The 27,781-nt window shown below is 39.1% G+C and overlaps 1 protein-coding gene across 1 annotated transcript in view; it reads left to right on the forward strand.

Moving 5' to 3' along the window:
• Nucleotides 1-976: 976 nt before the first annotated feature.
• The window catches only part of Tulp3 (TUB like protein 3), a 66,267-nt gene continuing 39,462 nt past the window's right edge, over nt 977-27,781 (forward strand). The window contains exon 1 of the mRNA XM_027951066.2: nt 977-1,089. Coding sequence (XP_027806867.2) covers nt 1,049-1,089 — 41 coding nt within the window. The 5' untranslated portion in view covers nt 977-1,048. The remainder of the gene's footprint in view (nt 1,090-27,781) is intronic.

Consider the following 27,781-nt stretch of genomic DNA (forward strand, 5'->3'; position numbering starts at 1 on the left):
TGCCTGCCAAGCTGAGATCCTGGGATCCATCCCCCATTTGGGTGGCGGGTGGCGGGGGAGAGGACAACAAAGAAATGAACCATGTTCAGTGTCACCCAGTGAGTGGAAGCTGACCCAGTGAGTGCAATGCTGTGTTCTCCAAAGTTCTCCTTAACAAATTAACTTCTGGATTCAAAACGAATGTGCAAACTTTGACCTCAGAATGCTAGTAGTCTATGTGTAAGTAACTTCTGTTAGGAAGTTCTGTGGGGGCTATAATGCTAATGCTATGTTGGTAACCAGAAGGGAATGATGGTTGGGTACGTGATTTATTAGAAACAAGAGTATAAGTTTACCAAGTTTAGATAGTGGCTCTCTTGGATAACGATGTTTGAAATGTTTGAAGAAGATCCACAGGCAGTAGAGAGGTAGATGGATTCTCTGGTGTGTTTTCAGAGCAGGTTTGGGGATGATCAAGAAGTTTGGGCTGTAGTAGTTGGAGGCTGAAAGAGTGTTGTGCAGTGAAGGCACAGGCGTGGTTCCAGGAAGGCCTCTGGTATCAAGGAAAGGACCAGACTATGGAGAAGCTGGCTGTAGAGGTTTTGTAAATGGAGACCTACAGACTCCTGGGAGCACTCTGGGTGGTCTTGGTACACCGCTGGGGTGCGGGAAGCCGCTACGTGTGGCGGTATTGGGGGATGGGCTCCTCCCACTGAGCCGCTTCTCAGCAAGCCGGAGCAAAGGCAACCGAGATCACAGACTTCTGCCCTCGGTCGCGGCCCCCTGCCCGGCGGGGCTCTCCAGGGGACCAAGCCCAGGCGCGTCATCCCTGCCCCTGCGCAGGCGCCTTTAACTCCCGTGCTGCTCCCGCCCCCTAGAAACCCTCCCGCATCGCCGGCTGGCACCAATAGCCAATGAGGGAGGAGCGGCCGGTCCGTGGGCCAATAGGCGGCGGCGACAGTGCGGGGTGTGGTTGCCAGGGGGCGGGGTCCGGCTGCCGGCCAGACTTGCCACCCTAGCATCGGCGTCCCGGGGTCTGGTGGTGGGTGCCGCTCGTGAAGCGGCCGACATGGAGGCGTCGCACTACGGACTCGGACCCCGCGGGGACAGGTCAGAAAGAGATGGCGGTTGTATCCTATTGAGCGGGGCGGAGGGTTGAAGCGAGAAGGTGGAGGTCTTGTCCCGCAGCTCTGCTGGCAGAGGGTAGGGGCTCGCGCCGCGTCCCGAGGGACTGAGGCGGCGGCGGGAGGGAGCCCTCTGTCCCCAGTCCCAGGTGGACCACCCTTGTGTAAAGGTGAAGACCAGAAGAGATGGCTCTGCAGCCTGCACCGTGAGCAGACTTTCTGTTCGGGTCCCCGCTTGCGAACTCTGGGAGTTTTCTTTACAAGCTCGCCGTGCCCCCTCTGGGCCTCAGATTTCCCTTACTTGGGATGCATTAGCACTGCTCGGCAAGCACTGCCTGGGAGTGTCATAACTGAGAGTGGTTGGACAAAGTGTCGGGAGTCGAAGCGGAAGATTGTGGGTGATATTTAGTAATTTGGTCTAATGCCATTGCTTTTGGCAAGTAGTGCTGAATTCTGGAACGGAGTCTGAGGACTGAGAATGCAAAGTTCTTCTTTTTCTTCTCTCTGTTTTCCAGTAGTTGTCCCTCACTCAGGACTGTTTTATTTTCGAATACCCCGTGTTTGTGCTCCTTTTTCTCTGCCGTGCCCCCTCTTTCTGCCTCCGCCAGAAGAAGAGCAAGAAATGATTTGAAATCTCAGCCTGTCTATTTTTTTGTTAGTTAGGTTCATGGAAAGTTAATGGAGAGTCGTGTGAAATTATTGACTCAAAACTTTGGCATTGTCTGAGAGAAGACGACTATATGCTTAGCTCTTTATTCCATTACCGTGGCAAGTTAAGATTTGGCACGTAAGGGTTTAGTCTCATTTAAAGTAGCATATGTGGGGCTGGGATTGTAGCTCAGTGGTAGAGCGCTTGCCTAGCACGAGTGAGGCACTGGGTTAGCCACTCTCAGCACCACATATAAATAACTAAAATAAAGGCCCATCAACAACTATAAAATTAAAAAAAAATAAACTAGCATATAAACAATTTTAAACCATTTTTTTTTTTTGAAAAGTCACACAGGAGAGGTTGGAGTATAGAACATCCATTTTCCCTTTTCATCAGGTTCTGTGTACTTAATAGCTACACTCGTGAAATTTTACCGTGCTTTTTTTTACCCCAATTTGAGAAAAAAATTGATACTAAGTGTAAGCATGGAACTGTAGGATAGGTAAAGTTGGTATTCAGCTTTTCTGGTTGAATATAGATTATACTTGTTTAGGTGTGGGAACTCAAATATACATATATATCTTTATTCATTTATTATTTTTATGTGGTGCTGAGGATCCAACCCAGTACCTCACACATGCTAGGTGAGTACTCTACCACTGAGCCACAGCCCCTGGGAACTCAATTTTTAATCGAATGAATTTAAACAGCAGCAGTTTTCATGGACACCAAATGTTTGATATGACTCATGATTTTGGAGGGAAAATGGAATTGAGTTTGATATTGTGGCCATGAGGCAATTTTTAAAAATTTATTGGACCAGAAGCTTAAAGATATAATTTAAAATTTTTTTGTTCTCCCTTTTTTCTTATCAAAGAAACCAGCTCTTTAATTTTTAAAATTGACATCAAGGGAAATGTGTGACTCCCTGAATATTTCTCTTGCCCTAGGGTAATGTTAGTTACCTAGGTAAAGTTAATGCAACTTATTTTTTCTTTTTTGGTACCAGGGATTGAACCCAGGGGCGCTTTACCATTGAGCTACATCCTCAACCTTTTCTATTTTTTGTTTTGAGACAGAGTCTCACTAAATTGCCAAGGTTGGATTTGAACTTGCAATCCTCCTGTGTCAGCCTTCCAAGCCACTGGGATTACAGGCCTGTGCCACTGCTCCTGGAATTTTTATCACTTTTTAACTCATTTGTTGCTAAGAAGGAGTGAATGTGTCTTGGGGTTTAGACTTCTGTTTATGTATTTAATGCTTGTTTTTATTTATTATTTTATTTTTAGTTGTATTTATTTTTATGTGGTGCCAAAGATCTGATCCAGTGCCTCACCCGTGCTAGGCAAGTGCTATATCACTGAGCTACAACCCCAGCCCTATTTATTTAAGTTTTTTTTGTTTTTGTTTTTGTTTAGTTTTGTTTTGGTACTGGGAATTGAACCCAGGGGAGCTTTACCACTGAGCTATATCTCAATCCTTTTTTTTTTTTTTTTGGTACAGGGATTGAACCCAGGAGTGTTTAACCAATGAGCCACATCCCCAGCCCTTTTAAAAATATTTAAAGATAGGGTCTTACTGAATTGCTAAGTGCCTCACAAAGTTGCTGAGACTGCCTATGAACTAGCAAATCCTCCTGCCTCAGCCTTCTGAGCTGCTGGGATTACAGGCATGCGCCACTGTGCCCTGAGTCACCCTTTTAATTTTTTATTTTGAAGCAGAGTCTTGCTAAATTAATGAGGCTGGCCTCGAACTTTCGATCCTTCTGGCTCAGTCTCCTGAGTCACTGGGATTACATATGTACATCACCATACCTGATTATTTTATTTTTATTTTTATTTTTTTTGTGGTGCTGGGGATTGAACCTAGGGCCTTGTGCATGCAAGGCAAGCACTCTACCAACTGAGCTATCTGCCCAGCCCGACACCACACCTGGTCATTTAATGTTTTTGATTAAATACATTGATAGAGATTTTAATATTAATACTTTTCCCTGGGAGGATAATTGACTTTTTAAGTTTCCTATGATTTTTGTTTTCATTTGAATTATGTGACTATTTTACTACAAGGCAGATTTATTTACAACAAAGTAGAAACATTGTTAATGAACAAACTTCAACTGTTTTTTCTTATGTCTAAAATATGTAGTGAAAATTGGAGATGGGATTTGAAACTACACTCAGGACGTTTGTTGAGGTGAGGCATTTTATAATATCAATTCCTTAGAGACCATAGGGGTTATCTAGTGTTGGGACTTGAGTTCTCTCTGGCCTTTGTGATACAGAATTGAAGATGTGGTTTTCAGTGTGTTGTGACCTTGTGACCTAGAATTATCTAAGAAAGTCCTGGTCTGTGGTTTATCCATATGCCATAGTTTCTCTTTAGAAATATGAATAGTAGTTCTGACTGGAAGTTATGCCAGTCTTGTTACTAACAATATCTAACATACATGTATTTCTACAAATTTGAAGGCCACACACAGCTCTAAAATGGAAAGAATAGTCCTTTTTAACAACTTTCTTCCAAGGTCTTTTTGTTCCAGTTAGGCTGATTCAGATAGTTTTTTCCAATGGTTTTAACGTCTGGCTTCTCTTATTCTTTCCTATGGAAATTCTGCAGTTTTCCTGGCATTGGTACCCACTGAAAGAAAAAGCTAATGCTTGTTCTTACCAAAAGGGAAAGAATGCTTGAATTCCTCAGAGGAGCTGAAGCTGCCTTGCTTCAGAGTATTTGAGGGTTTTAGGGTCTGAATAATTCCCTTAGTTCCCTGTTGAAGAGTATCTCTGCAGTGGAATGAAGTCTTCTTTCAAACTAGAATTTCCTGTAGGCTGCTATTGCTCTTTCCTCTGAATCAGTTCACCAGGAATAAACTCCTTGTACTACTAAATACTAATATCTTCTGCCTAGTCAGACATACTTGCTGTCAGTAATAATGAATGCCAAAAAAATTTCCTAGCCTGCTTAAAGGCTTGAATCTATGTGTGCCTGAGAGAGGGCATACTGTCCACACATAATCCATGTGTTGTCTATTTATTGCGGGTGGTGCTGGGAATTCAACCCAAAACTTTGTACTTACTGAGCACCTTTGAGCCATACCTCCTCCCTCTTTATTAACTCACTTTTTAGGAGTTGATTTTTTTTGGGGGGGTGTGGATAACTGAGATGGAACCCAGGGCCTCACACATGCCAAGCAAATGCTGTACCTCTGAGCCACATTCCCGGCCTGGTAGGAGACTTGTTAATGAAGATGTCATGTCTGTCCCTTTGCCATAGAATCTTCTATGACAACATTAAGTGTTACTATTGTACCAGTCACCATGATTTCTCAAAGAACTGTTCTGAACTGGAGGATGGTGGTACTTTTATTCTTTGTAAGATGGCACCTGATGTTTTGCCACAAACATAAACAAAGCATTATGGTGAGGGGAGCACTGGAAACTTTCACTAGGTTTCTGAGTTCTCCTGTCAGCCTTTTGCCCTTCAGCAGTGTGATTCTGAGCAGGTTTTCTACTTCTTTGGCCTGAATTTTCTCTTCTAGAAATGAGGGCTTCTTTGGATTCCTTCAGTGATGTATAATAAATTGATACAATAACAAATAGATATATTTAAACTGTACATAGTACAAATTTCAAAAGGTACAAAATGAAATTTAGTGAAAACTGATTCTTCTCATTATCTCCATGTCACCTACTATTGATAGATTTCTTGGAGTCCCTGCAAAATACTTTTTTTTTTTTTTTTTTTTTTTTGATGAGCGGGTTGCCTGGAATTATACCCAGGGTCTTGCTTGAACTAAGCATGTATTTTACCACTGAGCTACACCAGAGCCAAATGATCTCTTAATATTTCTTTCCTACTCTTCAAATTTGATCATTTTGATTTTTAGAATACAACATGTCATCTAAATTCTGATGTCTACTTTTAGAGTATGAGTTATAGTTGGCAAGTTTCGTTTCGTTTCTTTACTGTGACAATGTATAGAGAATAAAACTATAATATAAAAATAAGAATTTTTTTTTCACACAGGCTTTTGAAAACTGAAATCAGTGCTTTTTAGCCTTGCAGAAAGAAACTTAAGTAAATCTAAAATTTGCCTTTGATTTGGGTTTTGGAATGAAAGAGGTTTAACAAAGGATAAATTGTTTTCATATTGTAACAGTGTATTTTGTTACAGTGATTTGATATGTCTGGAAAGCTCCAGGCAAAAGTAGGAAGGAGCATTTGATGGAAGTTCTTAAACTGGTAAACCAGTGTTGTTGTTGTTTTTTTGGGGGAGTGGTACATACTCTACCACTGAGCTACATCCCCAGCCCTTTTTTATTTTTTTGCCTTTATTTTATTAGTTTATTTTTATGTGGTGCTAAGGATTGAACCCAGTGCCTCACACATGCTAGGCAAATACTCTGCCACTGAATTACAGCCCTGGCCCTTATTTTTTGAGACAGAGTCTTGCTAAATTGCTGAGGCTGGTCTCCAATTTGCAATCCTTGTGCTTCAGCCTCTTGCAGTCTCTGGGCTTACAGGTATGCATTCAACTGCATTTTTTAGAAAGGGAAAAGTCTAGCAAGAGAAAAAATGATGAATACTAACAACTTATTTGTGTGACCTTTGTAATTTTCAGAGTATAGTCAGATATTTGATTTCTTGAACTTCATTATTCTGAAGAAAACAGGGCAGGAGCCATTAACTTAATCCCAGTGGCTCGGATGGCTGAGGCAGGAGGATCACGAGTTCAAAGCCAGCCTCAGCAATTTAGCGAGACCCTAAGCAACTCAGTGAGGCCCTATGCAACTCAGGGAGACCTGGTCTCTAAATAAAATATAAAATAGTGCTGGGGATATGGCTCAGTGGTCAAGTGCCCTTGAGCTCAATCCCTAGTACCAAAAAAAAAAAAAAAAAGGTTGTGATAGTGGGGTGTGGTGGTGCGGGCCTATAGACCCAGCTGCTTGGGCTCAAGCCTATGTAATATAGGGAGACCCTGTCTCAAAAACAAGCCGAAATAGGGCATGGTGGCACATTCTTGTAATCCCAGCAACTCAGTAGGCTGAGGCAGAAGGATCATAAGCCTCAGCAACTTAGAGAGGTCCTAATTTAGCAAGACCCTGTCTCAACATTGAAAATAAAGAGGGATGTGGAGTGTACAAATGAGTACTGATTTATCCAAAGAAAAGAAAATATTTATTTAGTTTGCCATGCTGGGGATGGAGCCCTCGTTAGGTAAGCAGACACTGTACTGGGCTAATGCCCCCAGCTCCTGGAAGTATTTATTAGGTATTGTCAGGCAAAAGATCGTACTTCCATCTTTATACAAAAATAAATAAATAATGTTCCTGAAGAGAGAAAATATAACCCCCGAGGAAGAGAGAAACAGATAAAAGGTAGAATGGACTTAGGTTCTGAGTATTATCTATTTTTGGATCTACAAGGAATGAATGCATTCTGGTTCTAGTCATACATTTTAAATAACCTTTCTGTTTGGCTCACTCAAAGGAATTCCTTTTGCATTTGCTATGTGGGTCATGCAAAACCTAAAGGGGTTCATTGTAAAATAATTTTCCTTGCTCTGCTCTTTGGAGCCTATATGAATTCTTAAATTGGGTGCCAGCTTTTCCTTCTTCTCATTGCCTCCCTCTCCCTAGGCAATTTCTCTGCTTTCACTCTATCTTACTAAATGAGCCTCTTAGGAGATGGATTTTTAATTCCCTAGCTTCAATTAAGTTAACTCCAGATTGTGTCAGTCTTTCAAGTAGAAGACAGCTGAGCCTAGAATACTAACGTTTCTCCTTGGTTGAGGAAGGATGGATTTCAAAGGAGTCTTTTCTGGCAGTACTGATTTGATTTATATGGATCTTTTCCCAGGAACAATGTTTTGTTCTAACCAGATGTGTCTCAGTATGTGAAAATATGGCCTTCCAGTATTGACATTTAGGATCTGGACAGGTTTACTTAAAAAATACTTTATTTATAATCACAGCAGCTTGGGAGATTGAGGCAAGAGGACTGTGAGTTCAAAGCCAATCTCAGCAACAGCAAGGTGCTAAGCAACTCAGTGAGACCCTGTCTCTAAATAAAATACAAAATAGGGTGGGGGATGTTGCTCGGTGGGCTAGTGCCCCTGAGTTCAATCCCTGGTATCAAAAAAACAAAACAAAAAACCACTTTATTTGTGGGACTGCGGTTGTTGTTCAGTGGTAGAGTACTTGCCTAGCATGTGTGAGGCCTGGGTTCAATCCTCAGCACCACATAAAAATAAATAAATAAAATAAAGGTATTGTGTTCATCTACAACTAAAAAATTTTTTAAAAATACTTTATTTGTAGCTGTTGCTATTACCCAAAATGATTGTTAGTTTGAACATAAAATCTGATGCCCTTTTTCTCCTTTGGTGCTGCGGACGAACCCAGGGCCTTATGCAGGCTAGGCACTAAACTACACCCCTAGCCCTGCAAAAACCTCTTTGAAATCCATTCACTGGCTTAGAAATTCTGCTATCTAAAATTAGCAAATGAACTGGTGTTTTGAATTAAAAGATTCTTGATAAATTTATTAAAATACCATAGTAATGAAATCCCTGACTCTGCTGACCATTGACAGCACGTATTATCAGTGGTGTGGTTTAGCATAGTGAGATGGAAAAGAGTAAGATTTGTGATCCTGTTCTGGCTCTTTCCATGATAAGCTGTGTGACTTTGGGCAAATTGTTTAGTTCCTGGGTTTGATACCTCATGTGCAAAATGGGATTATAGTAACTACTTTGAAGGGGTTTTTGTTTGTTTGTTTGTGGGTTTTTTTTTTTTTTTTTTTTTTTTGTACCAAGGATTGAACCCAGGGACTAACTAGTGAGCCACATCTCCAACCCTTTTTATTTTTTAGTTTGAGACAGGGTCTGATGAATTTGCTTAGGGTCTTGCTAAATTTCTGAGACTGGCCTCAGCCTTCTTAGTTGCTTGGATTATAGGTATGTACCATCACACCCAAACCCAGAAGGTTTTTTTTTTTTTTAATATTTTATTAGTTATTGATGTACCTTTGTTTATTTATATGTGGTGCTGTAAATCAAACCCAGTGCTCTACCACTGAGCTACCAACCCCAGCCCAATATACAGAATGTTTTGAAGGGTGATAATATCATAGTGAAGTCATGGTAGTGTTGTCAGTGAAGGTAAGGTTAAGGTAACACATTTCTTTGTAGTGTTAAAAGAATAACATAGAGCTGGGAGTAGATGCATGCCTGTAACCCTAGCTATCCAGGAGAATGAAACAAGGAAATCCTAAATTTGAGGCCAGTCTGGTCAACTTAGTGAGACCCTGTCTTAAGTTTTTAAAAAAATTTTAAAAAGGATGGATGTAGCTGGTGGCAGAGTACTTGCCCAGCATGCGAAGTCCTGGGTTCAATCTCAGCACCATAAATAAATAAATAGTAATGTAAAGTAAGAATTTTATGTAATAGCAGCAGTTACTGTTTGTTGAGTCCTTGCTATAGACAAATGTTAGACCAGGACGCAAGAAAAGACCACTGACTCCAATTAAAATCAAATTAAAGCAAGCTTATTATTTCGACCGGCCGGGCTGCCTCTCCCTCCCAAAACTGCGGGAACAAGACAGCACCCCACCTTTCCTATAGCCCAGCTTTATAGCCCAGAAAGTTACACAAAAGGGGGGTTACAGATAACAGAACTCTGACAAGTATCACACTAATGGTAGTTTACTTTTTTTTTTTTTTTTTTTTTGCTGGCCCCAACATCAGAATTTATGAGGACCATTAGAGCCTCAGAGAGGGTCGTTGTCTGGCCAGGGAAGGCCAATATTTATGAGGTGTCACTAAAGTTTCAGAGAGGGCTGCTATCTGGTCAGAGAGTCAGGCATGGGTGAGTTCAAGGCACGGGCAGGCATTCCAAGCAGGTTCAGAATTTGCAGTAATTTATAGTAAAGCCGAAATTATCTTTTCATGGTTTTGTGGCGAGATGCCCAATTTTAAGAAAAGATCAGGTTGGGTCTATCACAAATCTAATTTTTTATTTTTTTGAAGGTGTAGATGGACAGAATACCTTTATTTTATTTGTTCGTTTATATATGGTGCTAAGGATCGAACTTGCCTAGCATGTGTGAGGCACTGGGTTAGATCCTTAGCACCATAGGATCGAACCCAGCATGCCACTGAGTTATAGCCCCAGCCCAACAAATCTTATTTAATTCTTATAAAACCTTATATTTTTAAAAAAATGTTTATTTTTTAGTTGTAGTTGGGCACACCCTTTATTTTATTTTTCTTACGTGGTACCGAGGATCGAACCCAGGGCCTCGCACATGTAACGAACGATGAGCCACAACCCCAACCCCACAATAACCTTATATTTAGTCCTTACAATAACCATGTGAATTAGGGTCATTGTCTTTAGTTTTGTCAATAAGGAAACTTGAGTCTTCCCAAGTTTGTTGTTTTGGAAAGGGCTCTGACCACACAGCTGTGCTTCTCTAAATAGGGAATGCAACCTCTTAGTTTGAAGTAATGCATGCTAAGCCAGGGATCAGCAGATCTTTTCTGAAAAGGGTTACATAGTAAATATTTTCGGTTTTGTGGGCCATGCAGGCTCAGCCTTGCTACTGCAACACACATGCAGCTGTAGATAAAATATAAATGAATAAGATTGACTTTATTATTATTATTTATAAACACTGAAATTTGAATTTTATGTAATTTTTACATCGCAAAATATTATTTGTGTGAGACTTTTTTTAAACCTTCTAAAAATGTAGAAACCATTCTTAGCTCATAGGCAATATAAAAAGAGGCAGCATGGCTCTTTTGGCCCATCGTTGTATTTTGCAGCCTGTATGCTAAGTCACAAGATAAGAATGTTTTCTAAAAGAGAGTATTTTCTATACGGAAGGTCAGTTATTCATATTAAGAGGGTAGTGGGGGTTGTTTTTATATTAAAATGGAACCAGTTGCATTATGGAGTAGAATCCAAAATTTAATTTTTATTTTTTTAATTTTTTTATTTTTTTTGCTAATGAAGATTGAACCCAAAGGCACTTACTACTGAGCCATGTCCCCAGTTCATTTTATTTTTTATTTTAAGAAATGGTCTTGCTGAGGAATCTTCCTTCCTGCCTCTGCCTCTGGAATCACTGGGATTATAGATGTGCACCACCATACGTAGCCCAAAATTTAATTTTCAAGACAAAACATTGATTTTAAAGATGTGGAACGGGGTATACCTCAGTGGTAGAGCAGCTCCTGGCCTTGCCATGTCCTGGTCTGTTTACTGCTCCCATTTTCAGGGCCCCCCTCTCAGCACAGCCTTTTACTCTTGCTTCTGGCCCCTAATGAGGCTAGAGGAGCACCATAAGGAACAAGCCATCAGTCAGGCTGAAATTATTCAAGATATGCAGCCACCGGAGCAAAAGTGTGGTCTGATCCATTTGGCAGGAAATGAGAAGGCTGTCCCAGGGACTTGCAGGCTGAAGCAGGAGGATCACAAGTTTGAGGCCAGCCTCAGCAATTTAGCAAAGTCCTGTCTTAAAATTTAAAAAGGGGCTAGGGATGTAGCTCAATGGTGATGTGTGCTCCTGGATTCAATCCCAGTACCAAAAAAAAAAAAAAGTAGACATCTTTATCCTTTTGATTCTATATCAAGCACAAAAACCACCTCACTGTAGAAGGATGGCTGGCGAAGAAAACTAGTGCCATCAGTAAGAGCTCTTTTTTTTTAACAAAAATATTTTCAGTTGAAGATGGACACAATACCTTTATTTTATAATGTAGTGCTGAGGTTTGAACCCAGTGCCTCATATGTGGTATGTAAGTGCTCTACCACTGAGCTATACAACCACAGCCTAATAAGAGCACTTTTAATAATAGACTGGATTAATGGACATCTTTGAACTATTTTGATTGATCTTTGACTATTCCATGAGATAGGAGTCCAAATTAATTCTCTTGATATGGCTATCCAGTTGTCCTAGTACCATGTAATTGAAAAGATTATTCTTAATCTATATTTTAAACTAAAGTGTTGTTGAACATCTTTATAATTTTAATATCTCTCTATACTTTAGTACCTTCATTTTTTTTTCCTTTTTATTTTTGGTTATCAGAGATTGAACTTGGGGGCACTTGCTGACTGAGCCACATCCCCAGCCCTATTTTGCATTTTATTTAGAGACAGGATCTTACTAAGTTGCTTATACCTTGCTATTGCTGAGGCTGGCTTTAAACTGGCAAACCTCCTGTCTCAGCCTCCCATGCTGCTAGGATTACAGGCATGCACCACCATGCCCTGCTTCTTTTGTTTTTTCCTTTTCTTTTTTAAAATATTTTTTTAGTTGTTGATAGACCTTTATTTATTTATACGTGGTTCTGATAATCAAACCTAGTGCCTCACACATGCCAGGCAAGTGCGCTAACACTGAGCCCCAGCCCCAGCCCATCATTTTTTCTTTATAATGTCCACAAAGTATTATTTTTTTATAAACGTACCTTATGTTTGCCTGTTCAGAGACATTGAAATTATGTTGATTTCTCCCCCTGTGGAACATAGTGAAGTAATAACATCCTTGTCACACATGTCTTTGTGTATTTGGGGTATGCAGAGTTTAAATTTCGATAGATGTTGCTAAATATCCCTTTCAAAAGGTTATTTAAACTTTTTCTTCAGTAGATTATGAATGCCTGTTTTGAAGTGGAGCAGTTACCATCCATTCTTATTGCTCAGTCTATTGAAAATGCATAGTAAGTACACAGTAGGCACTCAAATATTGAAAGGCAGTAAATTAGATAGTAAAACTGAGGGGCCATTTGCAATATGGATCAGAGGCAATCTAAACTGATCTGCAAAAAGGATTCCAAATGGACATTAAAAGCTTGGCCAGATAAAAAATTTGAAGTCAATTAATGCAGAGTTCAACAACTTATAGCCAATTTACATATGAAAACAAGTACCAAGGTAATCAATTCTTGTGTTTTTTATTTTATTTTATTGGTCATTCTTGTGTTCTTGGTGGATGAAACCAAGCATATTTTTTGAGACCAAGATTTTGGGGGAGGGGTACCAGGGGTTGAACTCAGGGGCACTCGACAACTGAGCCACACCCCCAGCCCTGTTTGTATTTTATTTAGAGACAGGGTCTCACTGAGTTGCTTAGTGCCTCACCATTGCTGAGGCTGGCTTTGAACTCGTGATCCTCCTGCTTCAGCCTCCAGAGCCACTGGGATTACATGTGTGTGCCACTGTGCCTGGCAAAACCAAGATTTTTTAAAATTTTAAAAATTTTTTTGGACACAATAGATGTGTTATTTATTTATTTTTATGTGGTGCTGAGGATCGAACCCAGTGCCTCACAGATGCGAGACAAGTGCTCTACCAAGATTTTGACTGGCAATTATGATGGAGAATTGCCACAAAAACTTTATCAAAAAAATCTATAATAAGTGAAATTTTGTTTGATAGTTGCTGAGTTCAAGATTCTGGTTAGCAAAATATTCCATGAATAATGGCAATATATACCACCTTGGAGATACTAAGGTTATAGCATTTGGCTCTTGGAGTGTGACTTGATAAAGCAATTAGCATTATTATAAGTTCAAATTTAATAGTGTGTTCAAAAATCACTCTTGCCAGCTTTACTGATGAAGTATCATAATCCCAGGCTGACTTATCTTGGCAAACAAAACAAAGTTTGTTATATAGCTGATACTACAGTAGGGTTTGAAAACATTGCCCCGGTTATGCCTTTAACTGGGGGAGGAAACCAAGGAACAGAACAGAAGCCTCTGTCACCTCAATAACTGGCTTCATTGCACCCCTAGACATGCACTTTTCTAATGGTCAACTATGTAATGTGCATAGCTAATAGGACAGGTACTATTATAGTAAATCTAAAAAGAGTTCACCTTAGGTTTAAAACAAAGTTTTCAGGGCCGGGATTGTAGCTTAGTGGTTGAGCGCTTGCCTCACATGCGAGAGGCACAGGGCTCCATCCTCAGCACCACATAAAATAAATAAAACAAAGATATTGTGTCCATCTACAACTAAAAGTCAAATTTTTTAAAAAAACCCAAAGTTTTCATTTTCTATTTAAAAAAATATTTTTTGATCTCTCACACATAAATAACAAAATTTTAGGCTTGTGGCATACCTTATTAAAATTGTTTCTTATAATTCGGCAGGGTAGTTAGGGAATCCATCCTGATTGGGAATTTGAAAACTTTGTGATAAACTTTATGACATTCCTACTCATTTTATCATTCTTATTATTTTCCACAGCCCTGTAGGTTAAAAATGAGGATAGTAATAGCTAATTTTTACCTACTTTGCAAAGTCACAGCAAGGAATGTAAGGCATAAGTAGGAAGAAATTTCTTTCATGTAATTTTTTTTTTTTTTTTTTTTTTTGGTACTGGGGATTGAACCCCGGGGGCTTAATCACTGAGCTGTATCCCAGCCCCGCCCCTTTCAAAATTTTATTTATTTACCTTTTTTGGTACCAGGGACTCAACCACTGAACCACATCCCCACCCTTATTTTTTATTTTATTTAGAATTAGGGTCTCACTGAGTTGCTTAGTGCCTCGCCATTGCTGAGGCTGGCTTTGAACTCATGATTTTCCTTTCTTAGCCTCCCAAGCTACAGCCTCCCAACTGCTGGGATTATAGGCATGTGCCACTGTGTCTTGGCCCATACATTTTTTTTTAATATTTATTTTTAGTTTTAGGTGGACACAATATCTTTATTTTATTTTTACATGGTGCTGAGAATTGAACCCAGTGCCTCACACATGTGAGGCATACACTCTGCCCCAATCCCGGCCTGTACCTTTTATAAAATGCACTCAAATACTGTAAAACTTAAAAGGTTCAAAACAGTATATAATGAAAAGTAAGACTGTTTCCTTCCCTGTCCCCTATTTAATTTTCTTGCCTGAAAGAATCATTTTTTTTTTTTTTTAAAGAGAGAGAGAGAGAGAGAGAGAGAGAGAGAATTTTTTAAATATTTATTTATTTAGTTTTTGGCGGACACAACATCTTTGTTTGTATGTGGTGCTGAGGATCGAACCAGGCCACATGCATGCCAGGCGAGCATGCTACCGCTTGAGCCACATCCCCAGCCCCTGAAAGAAACATCAATACCAGTTTATTCTGTATTCTCCCCAAAATGGTCCCTGCATTTTAAACATAAATGTATATTTATGTATTTTTCTTTCCATAAATGAAGAAAATTACTTCTTAGAATTTAGTAATTTTAGAAGCAATTACTTCTCCCCAATTTTCTGTACCTTGCCTTTTCCTAATTAACAAAGCACTTGGAAATCTATGATGAAAAATTTTATATTTCTTATCAAAGTGTTTATATTTCAGAAATAATAAAAAGAACAACTATGAGATAATTATTATACAATTGAGATTTTTATTTTTACTTATGGCTTATTTATTTAAAATTTTTAAATTAAATTAAACTAAATATTTTTTTGCAGTGCTGGGATGGAATCCAGGGCCTCATGCATTGCTAAGGCAAGCATTCGATCACTGAGCTGCGTCCCCAGCTCCAGGGAGTTTTACTTTTGGGAAATAAAAATAATAATAAAACTATGGGAGCTTTGGGAAGATTGGAGTGAAGGAGATTGACAATGTTTATGATAATTTGTGGAGACTTCAGGGTCAATTTCCCTCTCCTTGATAAACTATACTAACATAGGTCACATAGTTTATTTGTAGCTGCTTATTTATTAGATGATTATTGTTATTTATTTAATTTTTTTAATATTTATTTTTTTTTTTAAGTTTTAGGTGGACACAATATCTTTTATATTTATGTGGAGCTGAGGATCGAACCCAGTGCCTCGTGCAGCTAGGCGAGCACTCTACTGCTGAGCCACAACCCCAGCCCCGATTGTTGTTATTTTATATTAGTATACCACTTTATTTTTATTTTTTAGTTGTCAATGGACCTTTATTTTATTTATTTATATGCAGTGCTAAGACTCAAACCCAGTGCCTCCTACATGCTAGGCAAGTGCTGTCCCACTGAGCCACCAGCCCCCACCACTTTATTTTGACACATATTTTCTTTAATTTTTATTAATGGTAGGACTATTTTGAGCATCGACTACATCTTTCACTCTTGTATAGCACATAGACAAGATAGGGGTTCAGAAAATCTAATGAGTGCTTTCTGTTTGCCAGCTACTATTTGAACCATCTTATATTTATTTATTTTTACTATTTTTTAAAATATTTATTTTTTAGTTGTAGTTGGACACAACACCTTTGTTTTATTTATTTATTTTTATGTGGTGCTGAGGATCGAAGTAGGGCCTCACATGCACTAGGCAAGCGCTCTACCGCTGAGCCACAATCCCAGCCCCTTATATTTATTTTTTAACTTGTTTCAGTTTGTTGTGGTGATTGTAAGCGCATGGCAACCAAATGACAGAGGCAGGAGATTGTAAGCAAACCTCAGATCAGCAAGCTTTCCTTTATTCTTCAGTGAAGTCAATCAGGCATGAGAGGACTCATTTTCTGGGTATAGGAAATGGCCCCCAGAAGGAGTTTAGGTTTCATCGTTTTCAATGAGGGTTACTTAATCATGGAGACTGCGGACATTCAATTTAAACAGTCAGGGACCTAATTGTGCAGGTTAAAATTTTAACTTGTAAGTTCAACTTGTTGTCACTGGAAAAAGCTCACAACTTAGTGATCACTGATTTATCTCTGGGAGCCATTGTTACCTAGAGCTTCACTATTTGCTTTTCTCCTTCCAGGACTCATCTACATTGGGAAAGGGTAAAAGTCCAGGGCCCAGCATTTCAGTGTTTGTCTCCTTCCTACAGGACCCATTGTGGTTGGGAAGGGGTGAATGTTTGCTTTTGGTGGAGATGCTGGGGATGGCTTTTTCCCTCAGGGCTCATTGTTAATGTTTGGTTAATTTCCCTCCCTCCTTCCGAGCCACACTATCCCTCATTTTTCTTGAGGAGCTGACTTGTAGGAATATTATTTTTCATAACCCTTCAGTGATGGTACTAGAAATGGAACCCAGAGCTTGGAGCATGTTAGACAAGCTCTCCACCACTGAGCCACATACCCAGCTCTTGTTTGAATCTTATGTAGCCATGTGGAGGGAGTATTATTATCCTCATATTATGTGTGAGAAGCTGAGGCAGGCAGAGAGGTTCAGTAATTTGTCCAAGCTCATGTAAGTAGAGGAGCCATGATCAGAAAAGTCATATCAGAAGAGTCCAAAACCTGTCCTTGTATTTTTTCCTTTTTATAGTTGATTGACTTTCCATTTACTCTTATATGTTTTATGAGATCATTATTATCATCCCTGTTGTTAGGGAAGGAAAATGAAGAAAAGTGAAATTGCTTGCCTACGTTATCTGCATGCCCTTTTAGATATATTTACCAGGGCCTTAAATTTTGTGCTGTTGACAAAGGTCCTGCGAAGAATAAAAACAGCCTGATTTTCCTGGACTTTAGGTAGCATGGCTATTCAGCAGTGACTGGTTTTGCTGTGATTAAGATGGCAAATTATAAGTTTAAGTAGATTGTTTTTGTCTTCTCTACTTACTTATCTGTCAACTTAATTGCTTTTTTTTTTTTTTTAACAGTAAGAAAACAATTCACAAGGAAGCTTTTGTTATTTAAAAATAGAGTTTAGGCAGCAGGAAACAAGCATGGTTATTTATTCATTCTGCAATATAGAGAGGAGTTGTTCATGTTTGTGTTTCTATGTCAGCTCCAGAAGAATCCTTCCATGTGTGGTGAGCTTTGTGTTCAACTTCAGTTGTTGACTTTTCATGGACTTGAAAATTTCAGCTGAAGGATTCTATGTCATATATTTCAGACTTGAAATTCACTTCCTCATTGACATTTTGTTGTATGATTTCCCATAGAAAGGTATGAAAATTGGAATGACATTGGTGATTTAAAGAATTATCAAAGGAAGCCCTAAGAAACAGACCAGAAAATATATTTGATTCTCTTTGTTGTTAGTGATGTTCCGAATTCCTCTAGGGCTTTGTGTAGGGTGGTGCATTGGCACAGCAACAGATGAGAGTACTTCCCCTTTCTCTTTCCATTGACTTTTCTGGTCTTTTGGATTCATCTGCATACTTTTTTCAGTTCACTCACAGTCACATTTTTAAATGTTTGTCATAAACATAATTTTTTCCCCTGGTACTTGGGATTGAACCCAGGGGTGTTCAACCACAGAGCCACATCCCAGCCCTTTTTACTGTTTATTTTGAGTCCCGTCTTGCTAAATTGCTTAGGGCCTTGCTAAATTGCTAGGCTGGCTTTGAATTTGCCATCCTCCTGCTTCACCCTCAAGCTGCTGGGATTACAGGTGTGCGCCACCTCACCTGGCTACCAATAGATTGACTTTGCCTTTTCTTAAATTTACTATAAGTGAAACTATATAGTCTATACTCTTGTGTTATGCTGTTTTCCATTCAGCATAATATTTTAAAAAATATTTATTTAGTTGTAGATGAACGCATAGTATCTTTATTTTTATGTGGTGCTGAGGATCAAACCTAGTGCCTCACACATGCAAGGCAAGTACTTTACCACTGAGCTACAGCCACAGCCCCTTTAGCATAATTTTTTTGTGATTCAACAATGTTGTATATATTAGCAGTTTGTTTTTTATTGCTGAGTAGTATTCTATTCTATAAATGTATAACAGTTTATTTACCTGTTCATAGACATGTGACTCCAGTTTTTGGGCTATTATAAATGAAGTTTCGGTCAACATTCTTACATAGATCTTTTTGTGCCCATATGTACTAATTTCTCTTGGTATGCTCCTTCAACATTATCTTTATTTTAAAATTTAACATGGACTGGTGGTGTAGTGGTGGAGTGCTTCCCTCCATGTGCAGGCCCTGGTTTCAATCCCCAGCACCAAGAAAGATATGCAGGTACCTTAAAAATTAGCAACAAAATAAATATCTTGTAATTGAGGACTAGTATAAGATGCTGTGGCTTAAGTTAAATATTATGTAGTCATTAAAAATTATGCTTATGGAGCTGGGATTGTGGCTCAGTGGTAGAGCGCTTGCCTAGCACATGTGAGGCACTGGGTTCCATCCTCAGCACCACATAAAAATAAATAAATAAAATAATGGTTTTAAAAAAATGAATGCTTTAAAAAAAATTATGCTTATACCCAGACATGGTGGCACATGCCTGTAATCCCAGTTACTCTGGGAGGCAGTAGGATTCTAAGTTCAAGACCAGCCTCAGCATTTCAGTGAGACCTCCAGTAATTTAGCAAGACCTTGTCTCAAAATAAAAAATAAAAAAAGAACTGGGGATGGAGCTTAGTGGTAAAGCAGCTCTGGTTTCAATCTCCAGTTCCTCTCCCCCCCAAAAAAAAGAAAGAAAGATTCTCTGTGGGGGCTGGGGATGTGGCTCAAGCCGGTAGCGCGCTCACCTGGCATGCATGCGTCCCGGGTTCGATCCTCAGCACCACATACAAACAAAGATGTTGTGTCTGCCGAAAACTAAAAAATAAATATTAAAAAAATTCTCTCTCTCCCTCTCTCTCTCTCTCTCTTAAAAAAAAAAATATTCTCTGTGATATTGGGGTTTGGCATACTAGGTTTTATATGTTTGTATATGTGCTAAATCCATTGAATAGTGTGGGCAACCAGGCTGAGTGAATTCGCATACTCCTTCCAGTGTTTGAAGAGGCTCTGTCGGTCACTTTTGTAGTCACCTGGATAGATATTGCCTGGATCCTCGAAGTAGCAGAATGTGTCTTCAGACATAGGCATGTTGCCCCATAGATTGAGCTACACTCACCAGTTCCTTTATGATATTACCCCTTTGCCCTGTTTGGGATAGAATGTTCCATGGAAACACCCTTTGTGTGTTTCCTTCTCTTGCTGTGCTTTGGGTGTGGCCTTCCTAGATGTCAGTCAACTTGCTGACAGCAGATATCTTGAAGCTAGACTCAGGCTCTTGATCCCTTGCCTCATTTGAATGGCTTCTCCTCCATGAAAAGTTTCTACACGAGCTTTCTTTTTCTGTGGACCCTTAAGGTCAGAGGAGCCATCACAGGACCCCCAAAGAAAAAGGTATCTCTGTCTCTTGTGTGGTTATTTCGTGCAGCCCAGTTCACCTGGTGTGACCCTGAGTGTTTTTGTTGCGAGCAACACGACAGAATAGTGTGTTTCTTTTTGTGACACACTGTCAACAATTTTTGAATATCAGTCCTGTAAGGGGTAGGAAACTGATACAAATGTAACAGAATATTCAAGATAAATGTTATTTAGAAATGTTCGAAGTGCTTCTGAGGTAGAATAGTGGAAATCATGTACTGTGGAGAAAATTGAGAACCTCTTTATAGAGGAAGTGATGATTGGATTTAGTGGTGTACATATGAATGTTTGTATTGTTGGTGTGTATTTGCATTTGTCCTGCTTGGAGTTCAGTGAGCTTGAACCTGTAAGTTTATGTCTCTCACAAACTTGAATACGTTTCAGTGATTTTTTAGGGAGAGGGGTATTGGGGATTGAACCCAGGGCATTTACCACTGAGCTATATACCCCTGCCCCCCCCCCCCCCCTGCTTTTTAAAAATATTTTTTAAATGTCAATGGACCTTTATTTCTTTATATGCGGTGCTGAGAATTGAACCCAGTGCTTCACACATGCTAGGCAAGCACTTTACCACTGAGCCACAACCCCAGCGCCCCCACCCCTTTGTAAATTTTTTTTTCTTAGTTGTTGATAGATCTTTATTTTTTTATTTATATGTGATTCTGAGAATTGAACTCAGTGCCTCACACATGCCAGGCAAGTGTGCTACTACTGAGCCACAGTCCCAGCCCTATATCCCACCCCTTTTTACTTTTCATTTTGAGACAGTCTTGGTAAATTGCCAGGCTGGCCTTGAACTTTAGATATTCCTTCTTTAGCCTCCTGAGTTGCTGGGATTACAGGCATGCGAGGCCTCAACCATTATTGTTATCTTTTTGAAATGTCAAGCTCCCTCTAGTATAGGCTTGTTTTCAGTTGTTTTCCAGGTCCTTCAGGTAATTATGTTTTATATTTGGTCTGTAGTTATGCTTGTTTTTTATGGGAAGGTTGGTTTGATAGGAGCTTCTGGGACATTACCTTACGTAGAACCTCCTCAGATTGAGTCTCCAAGCTAGAAGTGAAGATTTGGGAGTTATCTGTATAGGAATCAGTTTGGTGACAGAGGAAGATCAGCATGTACAGGAGTACATTTAGGACTACAAGTAAGGTAAATTGAGAGGGAGGGAAAATAAAGGGGTGAAATAGTGTGAAGCCTGAGACTGTAACTCCTTTGTTAATTCCTTAGTGTCCACCTCAGTACCTGGCATTTAGGATATGCTTAATGTCTGTTGAGTGACTTTAATGAAATGTGTCAAGTAGGTAAGAGTAGGAGTGTTTCTTTTCTTCTTCTTCTTTTTTTTTTTTTTTTGAGACAGGGTATTGCTAAGTTGCTTAGGGCCTCACCAAGTTGCTAAGGCTGACTTTGAACTTGTGGTACTCCTGCCTCAGCCTCCTGAGCCTGGAATTACAGGCATGTGCCACCATGCCAGGCTATGGGAGGAGAGAGTTTCAAAAAGGAGCTAATGATTACTCTTATCAAATACTTCAAAGAAGTCAAACAGGATGAAGAATGAAAACAAGCTCTTCTCTCATTTAGAAATGTCTTTGGTGACTGTCTTGAGAGTTGGAGGAATAGGGAGTAAAGCCAGATTGTGGTAAATTGAGAAGGAGATTGCAGTTGAAAAGGTGATAGTGGGTGTTGATTAGCCTTGTTTAATGAAGAAGGGAAGTGGAGATGGATTCCTAGCTTCAGATAGATAAGGCCTAGGAAGGTATCTGATCTAGATAGGTGGGAGCCAAGGGAAGAGGCCTCTGGGGACCATAGAAGACAAAGATACAGGAATATGCAAGTGTTGAGAATGGGCAAAAGATAAGACTTATGCAGTCAAGGGGGAGAAATAAAGAATGCCCTCTCGCTTCTGCCCTTTTCAATGCTTTATTCACTCAAATCACTCAATACTGTGTAATACTCAATTTCACTGTATAGATTCTTTTTATATATATATTTATTTTTTTGGTTTAGATGGACACAACACAATGCCTTTATTTTTTTTTATGTGGTGCTGAGGATGGAAGGATCGAACCCGAGTCCCGCCCATGCTAGGCAAGCGCTCTATCGCTGAGTCACAATCCCAGCCCCACTGTATAGATTCTTAACCAAGAAAATGACAATCCTTAATGCTAGGCACTGCAAACACACTTAATCACAGGCTCATGACAGACATTCCCTCTGCACGCTGAGCTCAAGTGTCAGGTCTAAAGTCTCAAGTCTTAGGCTCTAAATCTAGCAGATGACATTCACTCAGATTAGTGATCAGATCTGGAACCAAGGCAGGCTGGCTGAGGAGGCGGTCATAGGGAGAAGTCCTTTTCTCACCAGGGTCAATAGGCTGCTGTAGAGTTTGAGAGTGGTGAGAACTATGTAGAGGATCAGGCAGATGAGAAGAGTTGGGATGTCAGTTCAGATCCTCATCAGGCTCTCAGGCTTGTGTGCGTCAGTGTCAGCTGGCTGAATGTCTGTTCATTTGCTTCATCATTTATACTAAATTTTGGGCCTTCTGACCACCCTTTCAATCCCTATCAATCAGCTACTACCAGATTTCTCAGAAACATCTTTGTCCTAAGGTTAAAGCATCTGGTCCCTGTGGTCCCCACCCTGATTTTCTTGCTTCTCTTATCAGGGAGGGTATCAGATCAGGGAGGGCATCAGAGAGGGTCCACTGCCAGAGACTTCACTCTGAGTTTGTCAGGGTGGGGAGAAGTGACTTGTTTGTGCCTGTGGGCCATACTGGAGAGCTCTGTAGGTGTGCTGGTGAGCTGCAGCTTTCAAAGTGGAGTTTTTAAAATGGAGTTGATTAAGCTAAGGCTTAAGGCCATCCTTACACCAAGTTTGCTTCGCAGAAGAGGAACACCTCTTTCTCTGTCACAGGAGATGACAGAGTGTGTATTTGGGGGATAAGGTTATAGGGGACAGTAAGGATTTGTTGTCAGGTTGTTCACCTCAAGAGAGAAGAGTTTTGTGGTCGTTGGGTCCTTGGACCCCTTGGGAGAGGAAAATCAGAATGACTAAAGCCTAATTCACATTATAGGTTTCTTTCTCCATTCCACATATATTTTTCTTGCATATTTGTGTGGCAAGCATGATCATAGAGCATCATTATGTCAAAATATTTTTTAAAGGTCTGGGTGTTTGGAGCTGGCACTGTAGCTCAGTGGTAGAGCATCTGCCTCGCATCTGAGGCACTGGGTTCGATTCTCAGCACCACATTAAAAAAAAAAAGGTCTGGGTGTTTGTAGGAGCCTATTTAATGTATTTTTGATGTTGAAGACTTCATCAATATAGTTTGCAAAAGCTTAAGATAGGTAGTTTGCGTCTGTTTAACTCTCATGGAACTTCATAGAGACAGAGATGACTGAATATAGGGATGTGCATACATATGTATATTGTGAATTATTTACTTGTTTAATTCCCTTTGTATGTGGAATTTTTTTTTTTAAAGAGAGAGTGAGAGACAGACAGAGAGAGAATTTTTTTTTTTTTTAATATTTATTTTTTAGCTTTTGGCGGACACAACATCTTTGTTTGTATGTGGTGCTGAGGATCGAACCCGGGCCGCACGCATGCCAGGCGAGCGCGCTACCGCTTGAGCCACATCCCCAGCCCCTGTATGTGGAATTTTGAAATGCCTTTATTGGTCTGGGGTGTAGATCAGTGGTAGAGCACTGGCCTAGTCTGTGTGAGACCCTGGGTTCATCCCCAGCATTCCCCTCACACAAAATTTTAATGATTTAAAAAAATAACTTTATTGAGATATATGACAAGCACCAAATTCCATGTTTAAACTGTACAGGTTGATGAGCTTTGATATATGTTCTGTACCTGTGAAACTCACTAATCAAGATAATGACCATACCCCTAAGTTTCTGGCTCCTTGGTAATCCATTTCTTTTCACCACACTCATCTCAGACACTTACTGATTGCTTCTTGTCTGTATTGATTTGTTTGCATCTCCTAGAATTTTATATAAATGTGGTGCCATCCTACAGGTTCTTCTGTTTCGTTGGTTACTGCTGCCGCCTCTGTTATTTTTTACATTTTTGCAGTGCTGGGAACAAACCCAGGGCCTTGTGCATGCTTGATGTATCAGTAGTATTTTTTCTTTTCTGTGGCCAAGGAGTGTCTTGCATAAAATTTGTTTATTCACTCATCTACTAGTGGTCCTTTGAGGTGTTTTCAGTTTGGGGCTATTACAAATAAACTTACTATGTACTTTCATGTATAGGTTTTTTCCTGTGGCCATATTTTTTCATCTCTTAAATTTGTAGAAGTGTGATAATTGAAATGAATAGTAGGTAAATATTTGCTTCTTCAAAATAATTGCTAAATTGTTTTTCCAAAATGATTGTACATTTTACATATAACTGCTGGTTGACCACCAGCAGTGTGAGTTCAAATTGCTCCACATCCTTGCCAATACTTAGTGTGATCAAGTTTTTAAATTTAGCCATTCTTATAGATATGTATTGATAACTCATTGTGGTTTTAATGTGCATTTTCTAAAGACTAATAATATTGAGTATCTTTCATGTTCTTATTGGCTATTTGCATAACTTCTTCTGTGAAATAAATGAATTTGCCCAGTTTTTAATTGGGTTGTTAGTCTAAGCAAATTAATTCAAATTCTTTAGATCCTAAATATAATTCCTTTATTGGGTGTATGTTTTGCAAAAACAGATGCACCTCAGCATACCGTGGGGCTCCATCATGTTGCATCTAACACTTTACATATACAACAACAGCTTTGCCTCATGTGTTGGTCAGCTTTCCCTTCAATGTGACCAAAATACCCGACAAGAACTACTTAGAGGAGGAAACGCTTATTTTGGTCTCCCAGTTTTAGAGACCCAATCCTTGGTCAGCCAGTGCCATTCCTCTGGGTGCATGATAAGACAGGATATTACAGCAGAAGAGCATGTTGGAGGAAAACTGCCTCATGGTAGCTAGGAAGCAGAGGAGAGAAAAAAGCATGCTCGTGTGCACACAGACATGCCAGGGACAAAATATAATCCCCAAGGGCACACCCTTGTGACCTATTTCCTCCAGCCACCTTCCACTTGCCTACTACAGTTACCACCCAGTAGTCCATTCAAATTATTAATCCATCAAATCTATTGAATGAATTAATCCACAGATTAGGTTACAGCTCTCATAATCTAATCATTTCACCTCTGAACATTGCTGTATTGGGTATCTTGTTTCCAACACATGAACTTTTCAGGGGACACTTCTTAACCAAACCATAATATCTAGCCTACATTGAATGTGCTCAGAACATTTACATTGGCTATAGTTGGATAAAATTGTCTAGCACAAGTCTATTTTATAATAAATGAATATCTCATGTAATTCATTGAATATTTTCCTGAAAATGAAAGAATAGTTGTTTAAGTACAAATTCAAATTTTTAAAAATATTTTTTAGTTATAGATGGTTGCAATATCTTTATTTTGTTTATTCATTTTTATGTGATGCTGAGGATCGAATCCAGTGCCTCACATGTGTGAGGCAAGCGCTCTGCCATTGAGCCACAACCCCAACCCCCAGAAATTCAAATTTTGAAACCTGGTTTCTATTGAATGTGTATTGCTTTCATACCATCATAGGTTAAAAAATCACTAAGTAGAACTATCCTAACTTGCAGACCATTTTTTTTCCAGTTTGTTACTTGATTTTTAATTTTCATAGCTATGTCTTTTCAGAAAAAAGTTTTTTTTTAATTTGTGAATTTAAAAATTTTTGAACTTTGTTGATTTTTAAGTATGTGGATTTAAGTAAGTCATAATCAAACCTATAGTTCCTCCCAGAGTATTAATCAAATCTTTGATTAAACATGAGTAATTGACTAGATATAAGTGGAAATTTTGCATTGCATTATTTTTTGTAGCTATTATCTTAATTTTCTTTTTCCCCTTCATTTTTTCTTATATCTTAAAAATAATTCCTTGTCACATATTACATTTATATCCAGTATATTGAGTTGAATTTATTTATTTATTTTTTTATGGTACTGGGATGAAACCCAGGACCTCACACATACTAGGCAAGAGCTCTACCACAGTGCTATACTCCCAGCCCCCAATTTTTCACAAATTGTATTTGTTTTAACTTCATGCAAGCAGCTTATTAACTAAAGATTTACAATTATGAAATTCTCCAATCAAAATGAATAAAGTTATCTTAAAAGTTGTCTTTATCAGCCCTACTGGCATTTTTTTTGCATTTGGTAAAGTAGAGCAAACCATTCCTTCTCTTTTGTTTCTTTCTTATCTGTAACTAATTGCTGAGACTGCAAAGTATCATTACTGATGTTAAGAAGCAGATGGAGTTGTAAAAGAACTGTTCTCTCAAATTGCTCTTAGGAAAGTCCTGGTTTCTCTCCCATACACTTTGAATTTGCAAGCCCTGTCCTGCAGCTTTCTTGGCAAGGGTGATGTTTACTCTGTCCAGGACCACAGAAGGAGCCTGTTTAGCCTGCAGGGGCTCTGGCTTTGCAGAAGTCAGTGAAGTGCTGAATGCAGCATCCTTCTTTTCTGGCACACAGGAGGTAGGTTTAGGAAAGACTCCTGATTGCTTAGCCACAAAGAATTTTGTGTGACTGGCAGCTCAAAAATTTACACATTTTGAAGACTGAAAGAGCTTGATGGGAACATTGAGAGTGTAGCATAATCGTAGAATCTACTGGGTCTTTAAGACATTATTAAATGTTTTAAACTATTTGGCAGCACTGTCTTTTGGGTGTAGAGCTAAACTAGCAATGTAATGAGTAATATTTCAAAGGAGGCTCGAAGTTTCTCTGCTATTTGATTTGGGGCAGATTTGTGTGACTGGCAGCTCAAAAATTTACACATTCCTACCATCTCCGTTTCCTAGAAACATGGTGTAATTTAAGTGCTAGATAAAAGTGTGGCAAGATCTGCACGTATACTCAGTCCATTACTATGAAATAAACATTTAGCAAGTTTTTTTTTCCTTTGTTTTGAAAAAATTTGTTTTCCCAATTAGTTACAAGAAAAGTGCAATTGATAACCTATACCTTTCCCCTTGGACAGATATATATGAATTTTTACTACCTTACTTAAAAAAATATTTATAATAAGACTTAAAGAAAAGTTGTAAAAATATGAGAGAATGCTAAGCTGGGGTATAATTTAGCGTTAGAATGTTTGCCTAGCTGGCTGGGGATGTGGCTCAAGCGGTAGCGCGCTCGCCTGGCATGCGTGCGGCCTGGGTTCGATCCTCAGCACCACATACAAACAAAGATGTTGTGTCCGCCAAGAACTAAAAAATAAAAATATTTTAAAAAATTCTCTCTCTCTCTCTCTCTCTCTCTCTCTCTCTCTCTCTTTAAAAAAAAGAATGTTTGCCTAGCATGCATAAGGCCCTGGGTTCAAATTCTAGTACCTCAAAAAAAAAAAAAAAAATCACAGTATGAGAGTGCTTATATATGTTCCTAAGTTTTCCCAATGTTAGCATCTTATATAATCATAGAAAAGTTATCAAAACCAGGAAATTAGTACTGATTTAGTACTATACTGACTTATTCATAGGCGTTATTTGAATTTTGTCACTTTTCCCACTAATGTCTCTTTGTCTGAGATCCAAATCCAAGATCCTATAGTGTGCTGAGTTATCATGTCTCCTTAGTTCTTCCAATCTGTGTCTTTTCCTTTCCTGACCTTGACACTTTTGAAGAGTACTGGCTAGTTGTTTTGTAGACTATTTCCCCAATTTGGATTTGTCTGAGTTGTCTTATGATTAAATTAAGAATATGCTTTTTTAAAAAATTTTATAGTTCCACAGATGTGCTGTGCCCTTCTCAGCATATCATATTAGGTGCAACATGATGTCATTATGTCTTATTACTAGAGATATTAAGAG

The sequence above is a fragment of the Marmota flaviventris genome, chromosome 3, assembly GCF_047511675.1.
Source record: "Marmota flaviventris isolate mMarFla1 chromosome 3, mMarFla1.hap1, whole genome shotgun sequence".
Classification (NCBI taxonomy): domain Eukaryota; kingdom Metazoa; phylum Chordata; class Mammalia; order Rodentia; family Sciuridae; genus Marmota; species Marmota flaviventris.